Below are 15604 nucleotides of genomic sequence, written 5' to 3'. Positions count from 1 at the left end.
TTTACTGTATTGTAAGTGAACCCAGGGCCTTGATTATGTTAGGCCAGCACTTTACCACTGAGCTACGTCCCTGCCCCCTTAATGTCTCACTTGGAGCAAAGATCAAGCTGCACTGGCCGCCCTTGAACTCACTCTGGAAGCCAGACAGGCCTTGAACTTGATGTTCTCCAGCCTCAGTCTCCCACTTATCTGGGACTACAACCCCGCGTCACCAGATCTGGCTTACCATGTGTTTGAAAAGTAAGCAAATCATCAGGGCACTCTTTCCTGAGTCCCCTGCCAGCTTTAGGAGCCACAGGGTAATTGTATCATGTCACAATATATATTTTTATTTTCATAGATGGTTGAAATCAGCACTGAAGAACTGAAGCAGCAGTTTGACCAAGAAATTAAAGTAATGGCGAAGTAAGTGTTGATCTGCCAGTGTGGCGTGGGGTGAGAACATGGCACAGGGCAAGGAGACCCGGTTTCACACCCAAGTGTGCAGATTCGGGGGTGTAAAGATACAGGGTTGAGACTAACACTATTGGTTCCCCAACTAGATGATCACATATACTCATGCCTGCAGGTTAAAAGTAGTCAGTATTCTACATCACAACGTTACAGAGGATTCGAAGTGTTTTCCATGAACAGGTTTTCTATTGCCAGAATTCCTAACAGTTCAGTAGTAGCTATTTAAAAAACAAAACAAACTGTTTCTAAATCCAAGAACGATGGTGGTACACTCCTGTAATCCCAGTACTTGGGAGGTCCAAGTAGGAGGTTGCGAGTTCAAGGACAGCCTGTGCTACATCGCAAGGTCCAAGACAGCCTGAGCTAAAAAGGAAGACTCTGTCTCAAAAAAATTAAATAAATAATAAAAACAAAAACTATTTATAAAATAACAGACCCTCGGAGAAGTTAAAATTCAGAGGAATGTTAAGGAAATACTATGTACAAAGGGGCTGAGACTATATTGATGGGCTCCGTAAGGAAGGGGAGGAGAACCAAATCAGCAAATGTGATCATTCCAGTGATTGGTATTGTAGATGTAGTTTTCCTGCCTGGCCCACAGTCAGGACAAATCTCTATCACCTGCCAGTCCCACAGCCGCTCAGACCCAACCAAGTAAACACAGAGACTTATATTGGTTACAAACTGTATGGCCGTGGCAGGCTTCTTGCTAACTGTTCCTACAGCTCAAATTAATCCATTTCTATAAATCTATACCTTGCCACCTGGCTCGTGGCTTACCGGCATCTTCACATGCTGTTTGTCATTGTGGCAGCTGGCAGTGTCTCTCTGACTCAGCCTTCCACTTCCCAGCTTTATTCTCCTCCTTGTCCCGTCTACACTTCCTGCCTAGCCAATGGCCAATCAGTGATTTATTTATTGACTAATCAGCAACACATTTGCCATACAGAACATGCCACAGCATTGGTATTTGAGTATATATAGTATGCCATACACCACATTATCTGCTTGAAGTTCATGGACTCATTTAATTGTTCAATCAGTACCACCTCCTTTATTTAAAAAAAAAAAAAAACAAGATTTAGAAGTGTGAAATAATTTGCCCAAGTTCACATCGCCAGCAAGTATCAGGGATGGGTTCTGGTCCAGATGTAGCTAATTCCAGAGCTTTTGATCTGAATCCTAAGGAAGTTATTAAACCATCGCCATGAGGCCAAAGCGCTCCTCAGATTTGACCTCCTCATCTCTACCTCCATTGTCCAGTTCTAAGAGTAACTTGTGGCCCAGGCGGTGGAATGTCTGTCACGAACAAGGCTCTGGGTTTTATCCCCGGCACCACCTAAAGCTACATGTGGTGGTCACACACTTGTGGATTGCACTACATCTCCAGCCTCTAGTGTTACAATTTTTTAAGTGTCACCTTCTGGACCTTACTACCAGAATGACCTAGTCCAAATTTTATCTTATCTCTACCCCTGAGGGAGTAAAAATGATGACATGTTGTGAAGGTTAATGAAACAAAACAGGTGAGTCTCCACCTAATTTATAAATAGTAGAAATTCGATCAACATTACCTACTTGTGTTTAAAATATGCAAATTTTGTGAAAATGGAGGATTTATCGATTCAACTGACACTTCCCAGAGTATTTCTGACAGTAGAAGTCTGATTTTTATACAAGGGTAATGCAGAGTTCTAGAAGGCATGGAATGAACAAATTAATAAACCCTGAATGAAGCATCTCTCAGGTGCCGTGTGTGCTTCCCGGCTCTCACAGCGATTCATAAATTATCGCAGCATCCACGTTGTGTGGTACCGTGATGTCAGTACCATGTTCTGTCTGCAGGGAAGCCCTGAGGCTGAGGTTGCCATGCGTCACCGGTCCAGGAGGGGGCAGGACTGCGCCTTCAGCGGAGGCCTGCAGCTTTGTTAGTGTGTGGCTGGTGTACTCACTTCTGTCAAGTGAACACAAGGCTCAGGTGACAGACAAGCATGCGGTTAAAGACCGTAAATATGAAAGTCAGATGTGACTGAAGGTCGTTCCTGTAAAGCCTGGGGTGGGTTAGAGTTTTGTCATGTTAGAGGATTTGTCCCTGCTCTAAGTTTCCAGATCTTGAAAATGCATGGAACGAAGACGAGCACTAGCCTTGTCCTGAACTAACCTGTCTCGGGTTCCCTTGATCTGATCAAATGTGGCTACAGAATCGGGAGAGGTTCGCTCCTGCTGTGGCTCAGTGTTACTGAAACCGGAAGACCCTTTCACAGAAAAGAATTAACAATTTCAATGAGCATGTTAGCATGTTAGGAACATCTGTCATACTACATATGCTATGTATATTACATATTACGTACACACACATTTACATATGCAGTTTATCCCTTTGATCTTTCTGCTAAAACTCCTACATGGAGTAACTCCTGGAAAGATTTATTATAACAATTTTGCGTGCTCCCTCACTTGTACAGGTGTCAGCATGAAAACCTGGTAGAGCTACTTGGCTTCTCAAGTGACAGCGATGACCTGTGCTTAGTGTATGCTTACATGCCCAATGGTTCCTTGCTAGACAGACTGTCCTGCCTGGTAAGACACCCGTCACCAGATTGTCTCACTTCCCGTTTCTACGTTGGATTGCTAATGTTCACGTTTGGTCGGGATCACTTAAACCACATTAAAACTTACTGTTTTCTTGTTCTGAAAAAGGATGCAGTTTATGTGTTGACAGGTATTACAAATTTAAAATGCAAAGCATCAGTAAAGGCTGAATGTTGAAGATGTTCTCGCATGTTTTTATTTCCGAGTAAGGAGTACAGAGTCCACTTAATCTTACTTGAGATTATTTTTTTGTGAGCTTTAAAAATTGTAACCCTAAATTCTTAGTGATACAAATGTGACTATAAAGAATACTGTTATGGGTTTTCTGTGGATTTTTTTTTCACCTAAACCATTGTTTTAAAATCGGTTTGTCTCTTCATAAGGATGGCACTCCACCACTTTCTTGGCACATGCGATGCAAGATTGCTCAGGGTGCAGCTGATGGCATCAGTTTTCTACACGAAAACCATCATATTCATAGAGACATTAAAAGGTAAATCTCCTCTGAAGAAGCTTTTGAAAGCCATCTTTAAAGAACAATTTTCTGTCACTTCTTTTCAGTCACTCTGCACGTGTGTCTGAACGGACAGTGGCTGGACTGTCCCTGACACTGGAATGCTCTTTGCGCTGCGCACACCTATAATCTCGACTGTGCCAAGCCTTCTGACCTACCTCTCCTTGGGGAGATTAGGTTCTTTCTTGGTTTTTGGATCACTGATCTCTCCTGAATCACCTTCGTCCTCCATGGATAGTTTTCAGTCCTCTCTGCTCGTATGTTATTTACCTCATTAAATATTTACCAGCTGTATGATAGATATTGTACATGATATGGTTGGCAGATGTAGCTCAAAGCAGAGCTCAACACCAGTCAGAGAATCACAAAACAATAGAGTTTGAGTGTTTATTATAGTGTTCAGTATTACTATAAAGGATTTTGAAAAACGATGTTTAAGCTGAGACTTGAACAATGAGCTGGAAATAAGGGAAGCAGTTTGAGGGTAGCTGTATAGAAGATGAGGAAAAATATTCTAGAAAGCGTAAGCCTATAAGGTGAATGTTAAGAGGGAATATGAGGGGCCTGGAGAGATGGCCCAGTGGTTAAAAAGCACTGGCTGATCTTCCAGAGGTCCTGAGCTCAATTTCCAGCAACCACACAGTAGCTCACAATCATCTCTAGTGGGATCTGACGCCCTCTTCTGGCATAAAGGTGTACATGCAGATAACATTCATGCAAAAAATAAATAAACCTTTTTTTTAAAGAGGGAATATGACATCATGATGAATTACAGGAAGTGAAATGATTACAGTGTGACTGATGTGTAGAAAGTGAGGGGTAGGAGACATGAGGGAAATTAAATAGATGAGCAGGCAATCAAGTCCTATAGGGCCCGGTAAACAAAGGCAAGGGTTTGATCATAAATGTAATGAGATGCTGTTGAAAGTTATAAAACTATGGCAGTGGCTCTCAACCTTCCTAATGCTGCAACCCTTTAATAAATACAGTACCTCATGCTGTGGTGACCCCAACTATAAAGTTATTTTCATTGCTACTTCATAATTAGTTATAATATCTGATATGTAGAATATCTGATATTTGGCCCCTGTAAAAGGGTCGTTCAACCCCATAGGGGTCGCAACATACAGGTTGAGAACTACTGGACTACAGCATCATATTCAAGTTTTGTGAATCACTTTGAGTCTAGCGTAGAGAGCAGTTTAAAATCAGGGGTAATTAATAGATTGCTGCAGACATCTTGGTAGGCATAGTTCATATGAGCAGAAGCGCGCAGATACAAGTGATTAAGATGGCAAGACGTGTTTATATCTTAGCTTGTAGAGGGTTCAGGAAGGAGTATCAGTAATAGCCTTTGAATTTACAACACCCACAGTTGCACTCTGGGAATGACCGCGACATGACTCACTTATATAAAAAAGACTGGAAAAGGTCCAGGTTGGGGAAGGCTTAGGAGAGGTGTACATTATGTGTTTGAAATTCTTTTAAGACATGGAAGTGGAGAGGCTAAGCAGACAGTATGACATAGATTTATAGGTAGAAGTCTCAGCTGAGGACATGGATGTGGATAGCACTTGCATATACATGATGCTTAAGGAGTTATCATTTAATTACAGAAATATATAGCATAAGGGCCCAGGATTAAATCCCAAGGATCCCTAAGACACATCCAAACAAAAGGGGACAGTCCCCAAAAGACATCTAATAAACTATAGAAACACATAAGTAGATGAAAGCCTATACATGGATTGTAATGTCTTTAAAATCGAGTAAAGAAAGTTTGCCAAGAGGGATGGTCAGAAGTCAACTTAACCCATTGGATTACTACCATCCAGGTCAGTCATGACTTTATGGGGAGTTGTTTCCATCTAGGAATTGAATTAGAAGTCAGGTCGTATAGAGGAGAGAGTGGGAGCCAGAAAACTGGGACTAGAATAAAAACAGTCTGTTGTGGCCAGGCGGTGGTGGCGCACGCCTTTAATCCCAGCACTCGGGAGGCAGAGCCAGGCGGATCTCTGTGAGTTCGAGGCCAGCCTGGGCTACCAAGTGAGTCCCAGGAAAAGCGCAAAGCTACACAGAGAAACCCTGTCTCGAAAAACCAAAAAAAAAAAAAAAAAAAACCAGTCTGTTGATGATATTTGGATACTGAAGTGTGACATCTGAAAACAAGATTAGGAAACCCTTGAGATTGCCAAGACTAGTGCATGCTTATATGGCTATGACAAGGGCCTAAAAGGAAAAGGATGCAGTAGACAAAACAAGACAGTCCTTAAACTACGGTCATGGAGAATGCAAAGAGCCACACAGAGGAGGGCCTGGTTCAGAGACGAGTCAGTCTCTGTGTCTTGTGCTGGGATTTGCTGTCTTCTGTTCTTCCTGTGGATTCTATGCCATGCTGTTGCACAGATTTATTGGATGTGCCTGAAAATTTGCACTTCCCATTTACCCCCGGTATTCTTTCTACCTAACATTTGTTAACTTCTATCAGCTTTATTTCAAGCCCTCCTACTCCATAAATCCAGTTTGCACTAGGTCTCAGCTGTTCACTACCACAGTGCCAGCTTAAGGTCCTAAAACATGTTTGATAACATCAGTCGCCCGTTCTGAGAGCTGAATGGTGTCCTGGTGCCCAAGGATAAAGTCCAAATTCTCTCTGTGTTCCATGGACACGAGTGGTCGTGTGTACTGTATACTCCTTACGTTCTCACTACCTTGTTCATCCACGTGCCTGCCATATGTCTTTCTTCCCTCCTAGTACTATCCACTTCTAATAACTCTTTAAGACCAAGCATGCTTTCCAACTGCTCTTGAGAACCCTCCTTTCACCTACACACAATTATTCTCTCAGCATTTCGTACCGAATATTACCATCATGTCATCTTATTGGTTTTTAAAAATTATTCGTATGCCTTTGTCACAAATAAGACCTGTGATTTCTTTTTCTTTTCTTTTCTTTTCTTTTCTTTTTTTTTTTTTTTTTTTTTTTTGGCCCTCAGGTTAAGCATTCAGCTTAAATACTATAAACTATAGGAGCTCTCAGTAAGAAAATACATACACATGAATGCATATGATAAATAGATGAAGATCTTTTAGCTGTGCATGGTATTTCTTTAAGATTCCTAGGAGTACAGCCCTGCAGAGTAGCACACACCTTTAATCCAAAATTCTCTGTGAGTTCCAGGTCAGCCTGCTCTACATAGTTCCAGAACAGCCAGAGCTACATACTCAGACCCTGTCTCAAATTATATATATATAGATAGATGTAGATATAGATTGATAGATAGATAGATAGATAGATAGATAGATAGATAGATAGATAGATAGATAGATACAGGAAGGACAGGTGAAAGAAATAAAAATTGCTGAGGTTTGGTTGGAAATTTGTTTCTAAATGTATTGAGAAATGTTAGGAAAGGGGTTAAGGTGCCTCTGACTCATTTCGAACCCCAACACAGAAAGACAAATACCACATGTTCACACTCATTTCTAGAAACTAATCCCAGAGAACTTTGGGGTGCAGGGGTAGTCACTAGAGACAGGGAGAGCAGGAGCGGAGGCAGAGGCAGTACCAAACAAGGTTGAGCCAGGGCTTCTGAGTCCCCCTCAGCTCAGTAGAACTTAGGCTAAGACAGCCTGTGAGGTCTCTCAGCGTAGCTGAAAGAACACAGAATGTCAGCACAGCACATGGAAATGGCTAATGACTATAGGGGCTGTCGTGCTCCCTAGCCTGGTATGACTCTACACACCACGGACAAGACTGAACTGCCATGTAATACGGAAGGTATGCAAATATACCCCATTATTAAAAAATCCAAATTTCTTCCAAAGAACAGTGCTTTTGGCCTGAGGATATAGACCAGTAGGAAGGCTGTTACCTTTCCCCCCACACCCACACCCCCCAAGTGAAGCTCTGGAGTTAGTCACCAGCACCATGAAAAAAAAAATTTTAAGGAAAGCTCCTTTGGAAGGCTGTACTAAAACTGTGCCCTCCCTTAAGAGGAAATTTTATTATGCTTTCATTCCCTTAAACATCTCTCTTCAAGATACAGAAAAGAAAGGAAAATAGTCATTTCTCTCTTGCTGTCATCTGAATAACTGACTGACCTAAACACACTTCAGTCTTCTATGCTGCATCTATAAAATGACACACAATGTAACTAATACATCTATATTACACATATATATATATATATATATATATGCATATATACACATATACCTCTTTCTAAGAACCTATTTGACCTCAGAGGCAAGAAAAATGTTTTCTTCCTTCAAATTTAAATTTTATTTTTCCCCAGTGCAAATATCTTACTAGACAAAGACTTTACTGCCAAAATATCTGACTTTGGGCTCGCCCGGGCTTCTGCAAAGTTTACCCAGACAGTCATGACCAGCCGCATCGTGGGTACAACAGCTTATATGGCACCAGAAGCTTTGCGAGGAGAAATAACACCCAAGTCTGACATCTACAGCTTCGGTGTGGTACGTGATCGTTCCCTTTATTGTTTTCCGTGTATTTCCTTACAGTGTGTGTGCATGCGCGTGCCACGGCGTACGTAGGCCAAGAGCTGGAGGGTAGCTTGCGGGAGCCAGTTCCCTCCTTCCACCATGCTGGTTCCGGCGATCAGACTCAGGTTGCCAGGATTGGTGGCAGGTGCCTTCACTTGCTAAACCTCACTCCAGCCCATGATCATTCCTTTTAAACTGTGAATTAAATTAAGATGTTGTAGTCCATGTGTCTGGTTTAGCTCTCCTATATAAATGTATGAACTATTTGTATTAGCCTGTAGTTCCACCAGAAAGTTTATGAATAATTCGCAGTATGTAAAAGTTTTGAGTCGATTTCTTTTTAATTACTGCAAGGAAAGATTCTCTTACCATGCATTCAAAGGAAGCTTCAATTGAGTCAGAGTGCAAAGTTAATCCCATCCCATAATATGTACATTTCCTTTCTTGTCACTTGTCATTTTATCATCTAACACTCAGAAGTGGAGAACGAGGGGAGATGAATGGAGCTCCATCTCCATCTTACTTTTCCAAATATGTTTCATTTATGGAAACTGAATTTCACTCCACCATAACGTTAAGGCACGGGGTTGTAAAAATGTGGCTACTGGCTAGAAAAGAAGATTCTCCTGAGCGCCCTGTAAGAATTGAAAGGACCCGAAGTTTCCAGAACACATGCTCAGTAGAACTTTTGGATACCTGTATCCATAGGCTTTATACAGAAATGACTAGGGAGATTTCTGTCAACATCCATGTTCCAGGCCAGTGGTTAGCACAACAAGCAAGCCTTGCTTAGCGTGTTCAAGTCCCTGGGCCCAGTGCATATTCCTTTCAATGTCTACTTGATGTCTTCGGTGTTTTGCTAATGGGTCTCTTTGTCTTCCTAGGTTTTATTAGAGCTAATAACCGGACTCGCGGCTGTGGATGAAAACCGTGAACCTCAGTTACTAGTAACTAATTCATTTTTTTCAGTCTTTTCCTCTTTTGCCTTTATGGTTTTAAATTCACGTGTGTAAATATGTCATATAGAAATGGCATTTCTGACATAAGACTGGCTATGTGTAATGGCATGGTGAAAGTGCATGATGTATTTACAGTCTTGGATTTGCTGGGATGTATTTGTGAAGCCTGAAAAGATTATTTATATATTCTTTGTTCCAGTGTCTTTGTAGCAAAATGAGAAGAAAACTAGTTTACCCATGGTTTGTTACTTTCTGAAGTGTACAGACTCTGGATGGTGAGGCCATTTTCAGGTCATAGGAAAAAAAATCATAGTTTTCATTTATATCTGCATAAGAATATAAATGCCAGTAAAAGCTCTCTATTTAATCATGGAGTATTTTATTAACACTTCCCTCCTGTACTACCATTCCTACTCTTTTAATTTTTACATTGAACATTTGATTGATAGTTTATAAGTAGATGAGTTAAATGATAACTAAACTTTAGATAAATTATGCTACATCCTTTAAAAAGATATATATATATCTTTAAAGATATATATACATGTGTCTTTACATATATATCTTTATATATATAAAGAAATATATGTGCTATTCATATATATGAAGACATATACATGTGTTCTTTGTATATATCTCTAAAGATATATATATATATCATATAAATGTTTCTCAAAATTAACTATATTCCTTTTATCCTCATTTATTTCTATGCCCTAATAGCACAAACTGGTACGAACAATTCAGACAATAGATATATACTAGATCATGTCCCAGAATTAGGATCAGATGATCAGAAGGTGTAACTTGCTTGTTCAGTCTTGATGACAGGGCTGGAGAGATGGCACAGTAGTCCAGAGCTCCTACTATTTTTCCCGAAGCCTAGGTTTAGTTCCCAGCACCCAGGATAGGTGTCTTACAACTGCCTGTAACCCCAGCTCCAGGTCTGAGGCCTCTGACCTCCACAGGCACCTGAAAACTTGTATACATACCCACATATAGACACACACATACATTCAGATATTAAAATACAGCTTCATAAGGACAACAAAAGTCTTAGTGCCAATACTAATTTGAGTAAACTGTAGTATGTGAGATTGTTACAAATGTCCACTACTATAAATCAAAAATGTCCATGGTCTGTTGAAAATATAATATTGAAATAGTATATATAATATATTTGCACTGGAAGATATCTGTGAGAATATTCTAATGGTATTCACATTTTTATAATGACAGATCAAAAGGTAAAATTTTATGTTAACCAGAAATATAAAGTTCTCTGTCTCATCAGTTATGTGAGGTCAAGGGAGAAACCTGAATTGGGGATGCCACATTTCATTTAAGCTGTTAGTATATGGACATAGATGAAGTTCAGGGTGGAGGTTGGATTAAAAACATAAACATTAGAAATACAGAGGCCAGTAAGATGCTCAGCATGTAAAGGTGCTGTCACCTAGCCCGACCTGAGTTCAGTTTCTTGACCTGAGAACTGGCTTCTTCAAGTTGTCCTATGACCTCCGCCCCCCATAGTATATAAATCAGTATAAAAATGATTGCTTATAGGAGGGATTTAGAGGTGCAGGTTGGTTGGGAGAACTCTTGCCTAGCTTGCACAAGGCCCTAAATTGGATCCCTAAAACAAAACAAAACAAACAATAGAAAAGCAAAACAAACGAAGCCCCACAGGGCCGGGAAAGGGGTTTGGGGTTAGGGGTGACGACCAGAGCGTCACCAGCTTTGGCTTCTTTTTCCAGCAGCCTTGCCTACACAAAGGCCACCTAGGTCTCCTAGTGAGACCTTTCTCCCCTTCAGGAGGTGTAAAAGTCACCACTGTGGTTCGAATAGGAATGAAATATAGGATCTCCGTGAGTCACAAGTTTGCACTGCATCATTTAACAGTGAAAGTGTAAAAGTCAGGAAACAGCACACTCTTGAGTGTAGTCTGGCTGGGAAGTCCTAAGACTGTCATGTGTGACCTGTCAGTGAGCCTTCCTCCCACTGCCTGTGTTGTTTCACAATCCATCTTTTGGAAGAGCTCTGGAATGCTACATTCCACTCCTCACCCATAATCCTTCCTTTCAATACAAATTTATTTGAGCTACTACAAAATATACTATAAACCAGATGTCTTAAAGTGACAGAATACAGGGCAGAAGTCTGAAGTCGAGGTTTGCTAAGACCATGAATCCCTCTTGAGGGACCAGGAGAAACTATTCCCAGCCTCTTACAGGTTCTGGTGGCTTCTGGTAGCTTTGGCTTATAGCCCTGTCGCTATAGTCTCTGCTGCTAGTGGTCACATTTTCTTCTGCGTCTTTTTCTTTTTGTCTCATATATATACATACACTTGTCATTGAAGTTAGAGTTTGCCTGGATAACTCAGTGTCTAACTTACTGTTTTATTGCTGTGATAAAATGTCATGACCCACATACACATATAAGAGAAAGGGTGTATTGGGGCTTATGGTTCCAAAGTCTTTGACAGGGAGATATGGTAACAAGTGACTGGCATGGCCTCAGGAGCAGGAAGCTGGCAACTCACATCTTAAACCACAAGCTCAAATCAGAGTGAACTGTGAGTAGAGTGAGGCTTTAAGCTCTCAAAGCCCACCTCCAGCTCCTCCAGCAAGGCCACACCTCCCAAGCCTTCCCCAACAGCACCACCAATAGAAGACCAAATGAGCCTATGGCAAACGTTCCATCGAAATCACTGCACCCAAGATGACCACTCACTTCAGATATCTACGAAGATCATTTTTCCACGTGAGGGCATATTTTCAGACTCCAGGAACCAGAACGTAGACAGACATAGATACATGCTTCTGGGGCCATCACTCAACTGACCGTTCAGCCCACAGCACCATCTCCTCCTCATTCGTCTCCCAGCCTCCCAGTCCTCCTTTCACTTTGATTCATCAGTCTGAGTCCCTGTGGATAAAAACGGGGAGTCTGGATCCAGAAGGTAGAATGGCATTTTCAGAAATGATCAAGAAGCTGATGACCCTGAACTGGCAAATGCTGCCAACAGGAATGCAGGCAGTTAGCTCATCACAGAAGGATGAGAGTTGTAAAGCCGATGGGTAGGAGTAAATGGAGAAAAAAACTAGCAAGTCAGTAATGTGTGCATGTGTAGACATTTCCTTATCTACCATTTGTCCTGTGTGGCTTCAATCCCTAAGGAGGTTATAAAAAATAGTAAGATAAGAGTTCAGGTTATTACAAAAATAGACGAATCTCAGTAATCTAAATTCACATTCTGATTTCTTTCGTTGTGACGCTTCTAACCACGTTTTAATGCCCACTTTCTAGCTGGATATTAAAGACGAGATTGAGGATGAAGAGAAGACGATTGAAGATTACACGGATGAGAAGATGGATGATGCTGACCCCGCCTCCGTGGAAGCCATGTACTCTGCGGCCAGCCAGTGTCTGCACGAGAAGAAAAACAAGAGGCCAGACATTACGAAGGTATCCATTTTATAGCCACACACACACAGTGAGGGCTCTGGGGGCCGGGATCCTTTACTGAGTGTCCATTCCAAGGCCTCGATGTCATGTTCTTTTGTTTCTTCTTAAAAGGTTCAACAGCTGCTACAAGAGATGTGCACTGAAAACGAATGAAAGACTTCATTTTTTAAATGTGCATCAAGTTCTGTAAGCCCTCACCCCTTCACACACACACACACACACACACACACACACACACACACACACACACTTTTTTTTTTTAACTTCTTGTGGTCCTGGAGACTGAACAAGCACTTTGGCACTGAGCTACATCACCAGCCTGCTTTCTTTTTTTGCGTTTTTTTTTCCCCCCCCCGTAAATGTTCTTTAACAAGGTGGCATGGTGCAGTGCATTGTCCTGGTGAATTAATAGATGTGTTGACCCACCACAGAAGTGACAGTAGTATGGCGGCACTCGGCCCCGCCTACTTTGTGTGGAGAGCATTTTCCATGACAACATCACCAAACTACAGCAGCCACACGATTCAGAAAAACAACCCTGCACTGTAGGGTGCAGAGACCCTAGGGTTTGGGGTTTGGAGGTTTTTTGAGGGAGTTGTTTTTTTGAGACAGTGTAGCCCTAGATGTCCTGGAACTCACTCTCCCTGTAAACCAGGCTGGTCTCAAACTCAGAGATCTGGGATTAAAAGCATGTGTCACCACCGTCCGCCCCGAGACCCTGGTTTGAAGCTCAACAGGACTCAGCTGATCCCCTGTAAAGCTCTGGTCCAGCTCTGAGCCACCTTAAGCCTCGGTTTTGGCTTTTCTTTTTTGTTAATGAACTCCATGCTCCTGTAAATACTCCTCCTATGCTCCTGTAAGTAACCACCCACCACTGCTCCTGTAACCCTAATTAAACTCATTGGGTCCCCAAGGTAGACATGGGTGGACATTGTTATTGGTGTCCTAATCTGAGTGAATAGATGTTTGCTTGTCTCCCGCAAGAAAAATTCACACACTTGGTACTTTATGTGTGGGGTCCCAATGATGGGCTTAGGGGTGGTACCTGCATTGTCTCTGCTATGGACAATAAGAGAGCAACTGGGGCTAAGCTCTCTGAAGGTGGAGCACGCAAAGGGAGCAATCTTGATGTCATCCTTTCCCACGTGGCAGGAATGGCAGGCTCTCTTACTCTACTGGGTGATTTTGTGTGTCAACTTGTGTCATTGGAGAGGAAGACTAGTGTCATTGGAGAGGAAGACTAGTGTCATTGGAGAGGAAGAGCCTCAGCTGAGGAAATGCCGCCGTGAGATCCAGCTATAGGGCATTTTCTCATTTAGTGGATCAATGTGGGAGGGCCCAGCCCAGGGTGGGTGGTGCCATCCCTGGCCTACTGGTCCTGGGTTCTATAAAAAGGTGAGTTGAGCAAGCCAGGAGAAGCAAGCCAGTAAGCAGCACCCCCTCCATGACCTCTGCATCAGCTTCTGCCACCAGGTTCCAGCTCTGCTTGAGCTCCTGTCCTGACTTCCTTCCATGATGAACAGCAATGCTGCAGTGTAAGCCAGATAAACCCTCTCCTCCCCATCTTGATTTTTGGTTACGGTGTTTCATCACAGCAGTAGAAACCCTGACTAAGACACTTGCTGTAGTAGTGGTTGCATTGCTCCTGCCTTGAGTGAAAAGACATGTAAACAAGACGGCAGTGCTCCACCTGCAGGAGGAGTGTCTGTGGGGAAAGTTCCAGAAAGGCCGTCTTCCTCTATCAGTATGCAATGGCATGCCTCCTTGATGAATGGAATTTGCCATGTGATACCTCAGTCCTTGAAAGTGGCACATACATATGGGATACGGTCATAAGCATGGTGTGGCATCAGTAAGACATGCCACTAAAGCTGAGATGTCCAGAAAGAATTTGCCTGTTTAAGAAGGGAATTATGAGAAAAAGATGCAGATACTATCCTCTGCATTAGTCTCTGGATTGACAGAAATGAAAGAAAAAAAAAAAAAAAAAAAACCGGGCACATGCCCTTTAATCCCAGAACTTGGAAGGTAGAGCCGGGCGGTTGCTGTCAGTTAGAGGCCAGCTAGGGCTGTAGTGTGACACTGTCTCTGTGTATCTGTGTGTCTCTCCTCTCTCTCTCTCTCTCTCTCTCTCTGTCTCACTCACTCTCTCAAAAAAAAAAAAAAGGTGGTATGGCAATGCAGTATGATAAAAATCTCTTACACTCCAAGAGACTGGAACTTTTGCTGGACCTCACAGTCAGTTAATAATACACCTTGCAGTCACTTAAGACTGATAGCCTACCGCATAGTCAGCCTGTTTCTTTAACCTGTGCTTAACAATCAACCTTATTTGCCTTTGATTCCCACATAGTCAACTTTTACAACCAAAGCTAATGAGTAGCCGTAATCTTGAGTTACCTACTCTTCCATGTCCCTGACCCAGGAGTAATGCATGCATGCTTTGTTTATGTTGTGGGAATCATATATTGAAAGCAATCTTTTTTTAAAATTTATTTATTTATTATTTACACAGTATTCTGCTTGCACGTATGCCTCCAAGCCAGAAGAGGGCACCAGATCTCATTATAGATGGTTGTGAGCCACCATGTGGTTGCTGGGAATTGAACACAGGACCTCTGGAAGAACAGACAGTGCTCTTAACCACTGAGCCATCTCTCCAGCCCCCTAAAGCAATCTTATAACAATAAATATCCATAATCATTGAAGACAACATGTAGGGATATTGTTTGATAAACAATGATAAATATAATATTGTTTGTTATCTGGGTCAGTTGAGGTCATTTGAAGTATAAAATGTTGAAGATTTCTGTTGTGTCCCTCATTCCTTCCCTGTGTGATACTCTCTGTGCTCTTCAGCCCTTTGTTAGGGATAGCCACATAAACACACATGGATATACAATCATAGACTAGGGACAGATTCACAAGATGGCATCTAGGCAGACACAGATTCAGACTCATACAGCAGACAGACAGGGATGACGGGAGACACCGGAGAGCAAAGTGGGGAATTCCTATCCGGGCTCACTGTTGGTTAAATGACACCAAAGGGAAGTGCTGTATTGATTTCTGTCCTTAATGCAATGCCGACATGTTATTGGTAACTGAG

General features: G+C 42.1%; 1 protein-coding gene across 1 annotated transcript in view; it reads left to right on the top strand.

Moving 5' to 3' along the window:
* The window catches only part of Irak4 (interleukin 1 receptor associated kinase 4), a 28179-nt gene extending 14768 nt beyond the window's left edge, over positions 1-13411 (top strand). The window contains exons 6-12 of the mRNA XM_059247861.1: positions 341-405; positions 2919-3033; positions 3429-3538; positions 7858-8041; positions 8953-9015; positions 12337-12495; positions 12607-13411. Coding sequence (XP_059103844.1) covers positions 341-405; positions 2919-3033; positions 3429-3538; positions 7858-8041; positions 8953-9015; positions 12337-12495; positions 12607-12648 — 738 coding nt within the window. The 3' untranslated portion in view covers positions 12649-13411. The remainder of the gene's footprint in view (positions 1-340; positions 406-2918; positions 3034-3428; positions 3539-7857; positions 8042-8952; positions 9016-12336; positions 12496-12606) is intronic.
* Positions 13412-15604: the final 2193 nt, after the last annotated feature.

Source organism: Peromyscus eremicus, chromosome 20 (genome assembly GCF_949786415.1).
Source record: "Peromyscus eremicus chromosome 20, PerEre_H2_v1, whole genome shotgun sequence".
Lineage (NCBI taxonomy): Eukaryota > Metazoa > Chordata > Mammalia > Rodentia > Cricetidae > Peromyscus > Peromyscus eremicus.
Note: the sequence above shows the minus strand (reverse complement) of the source record. Positions and strands in the feature narration are given on the sequence as shown.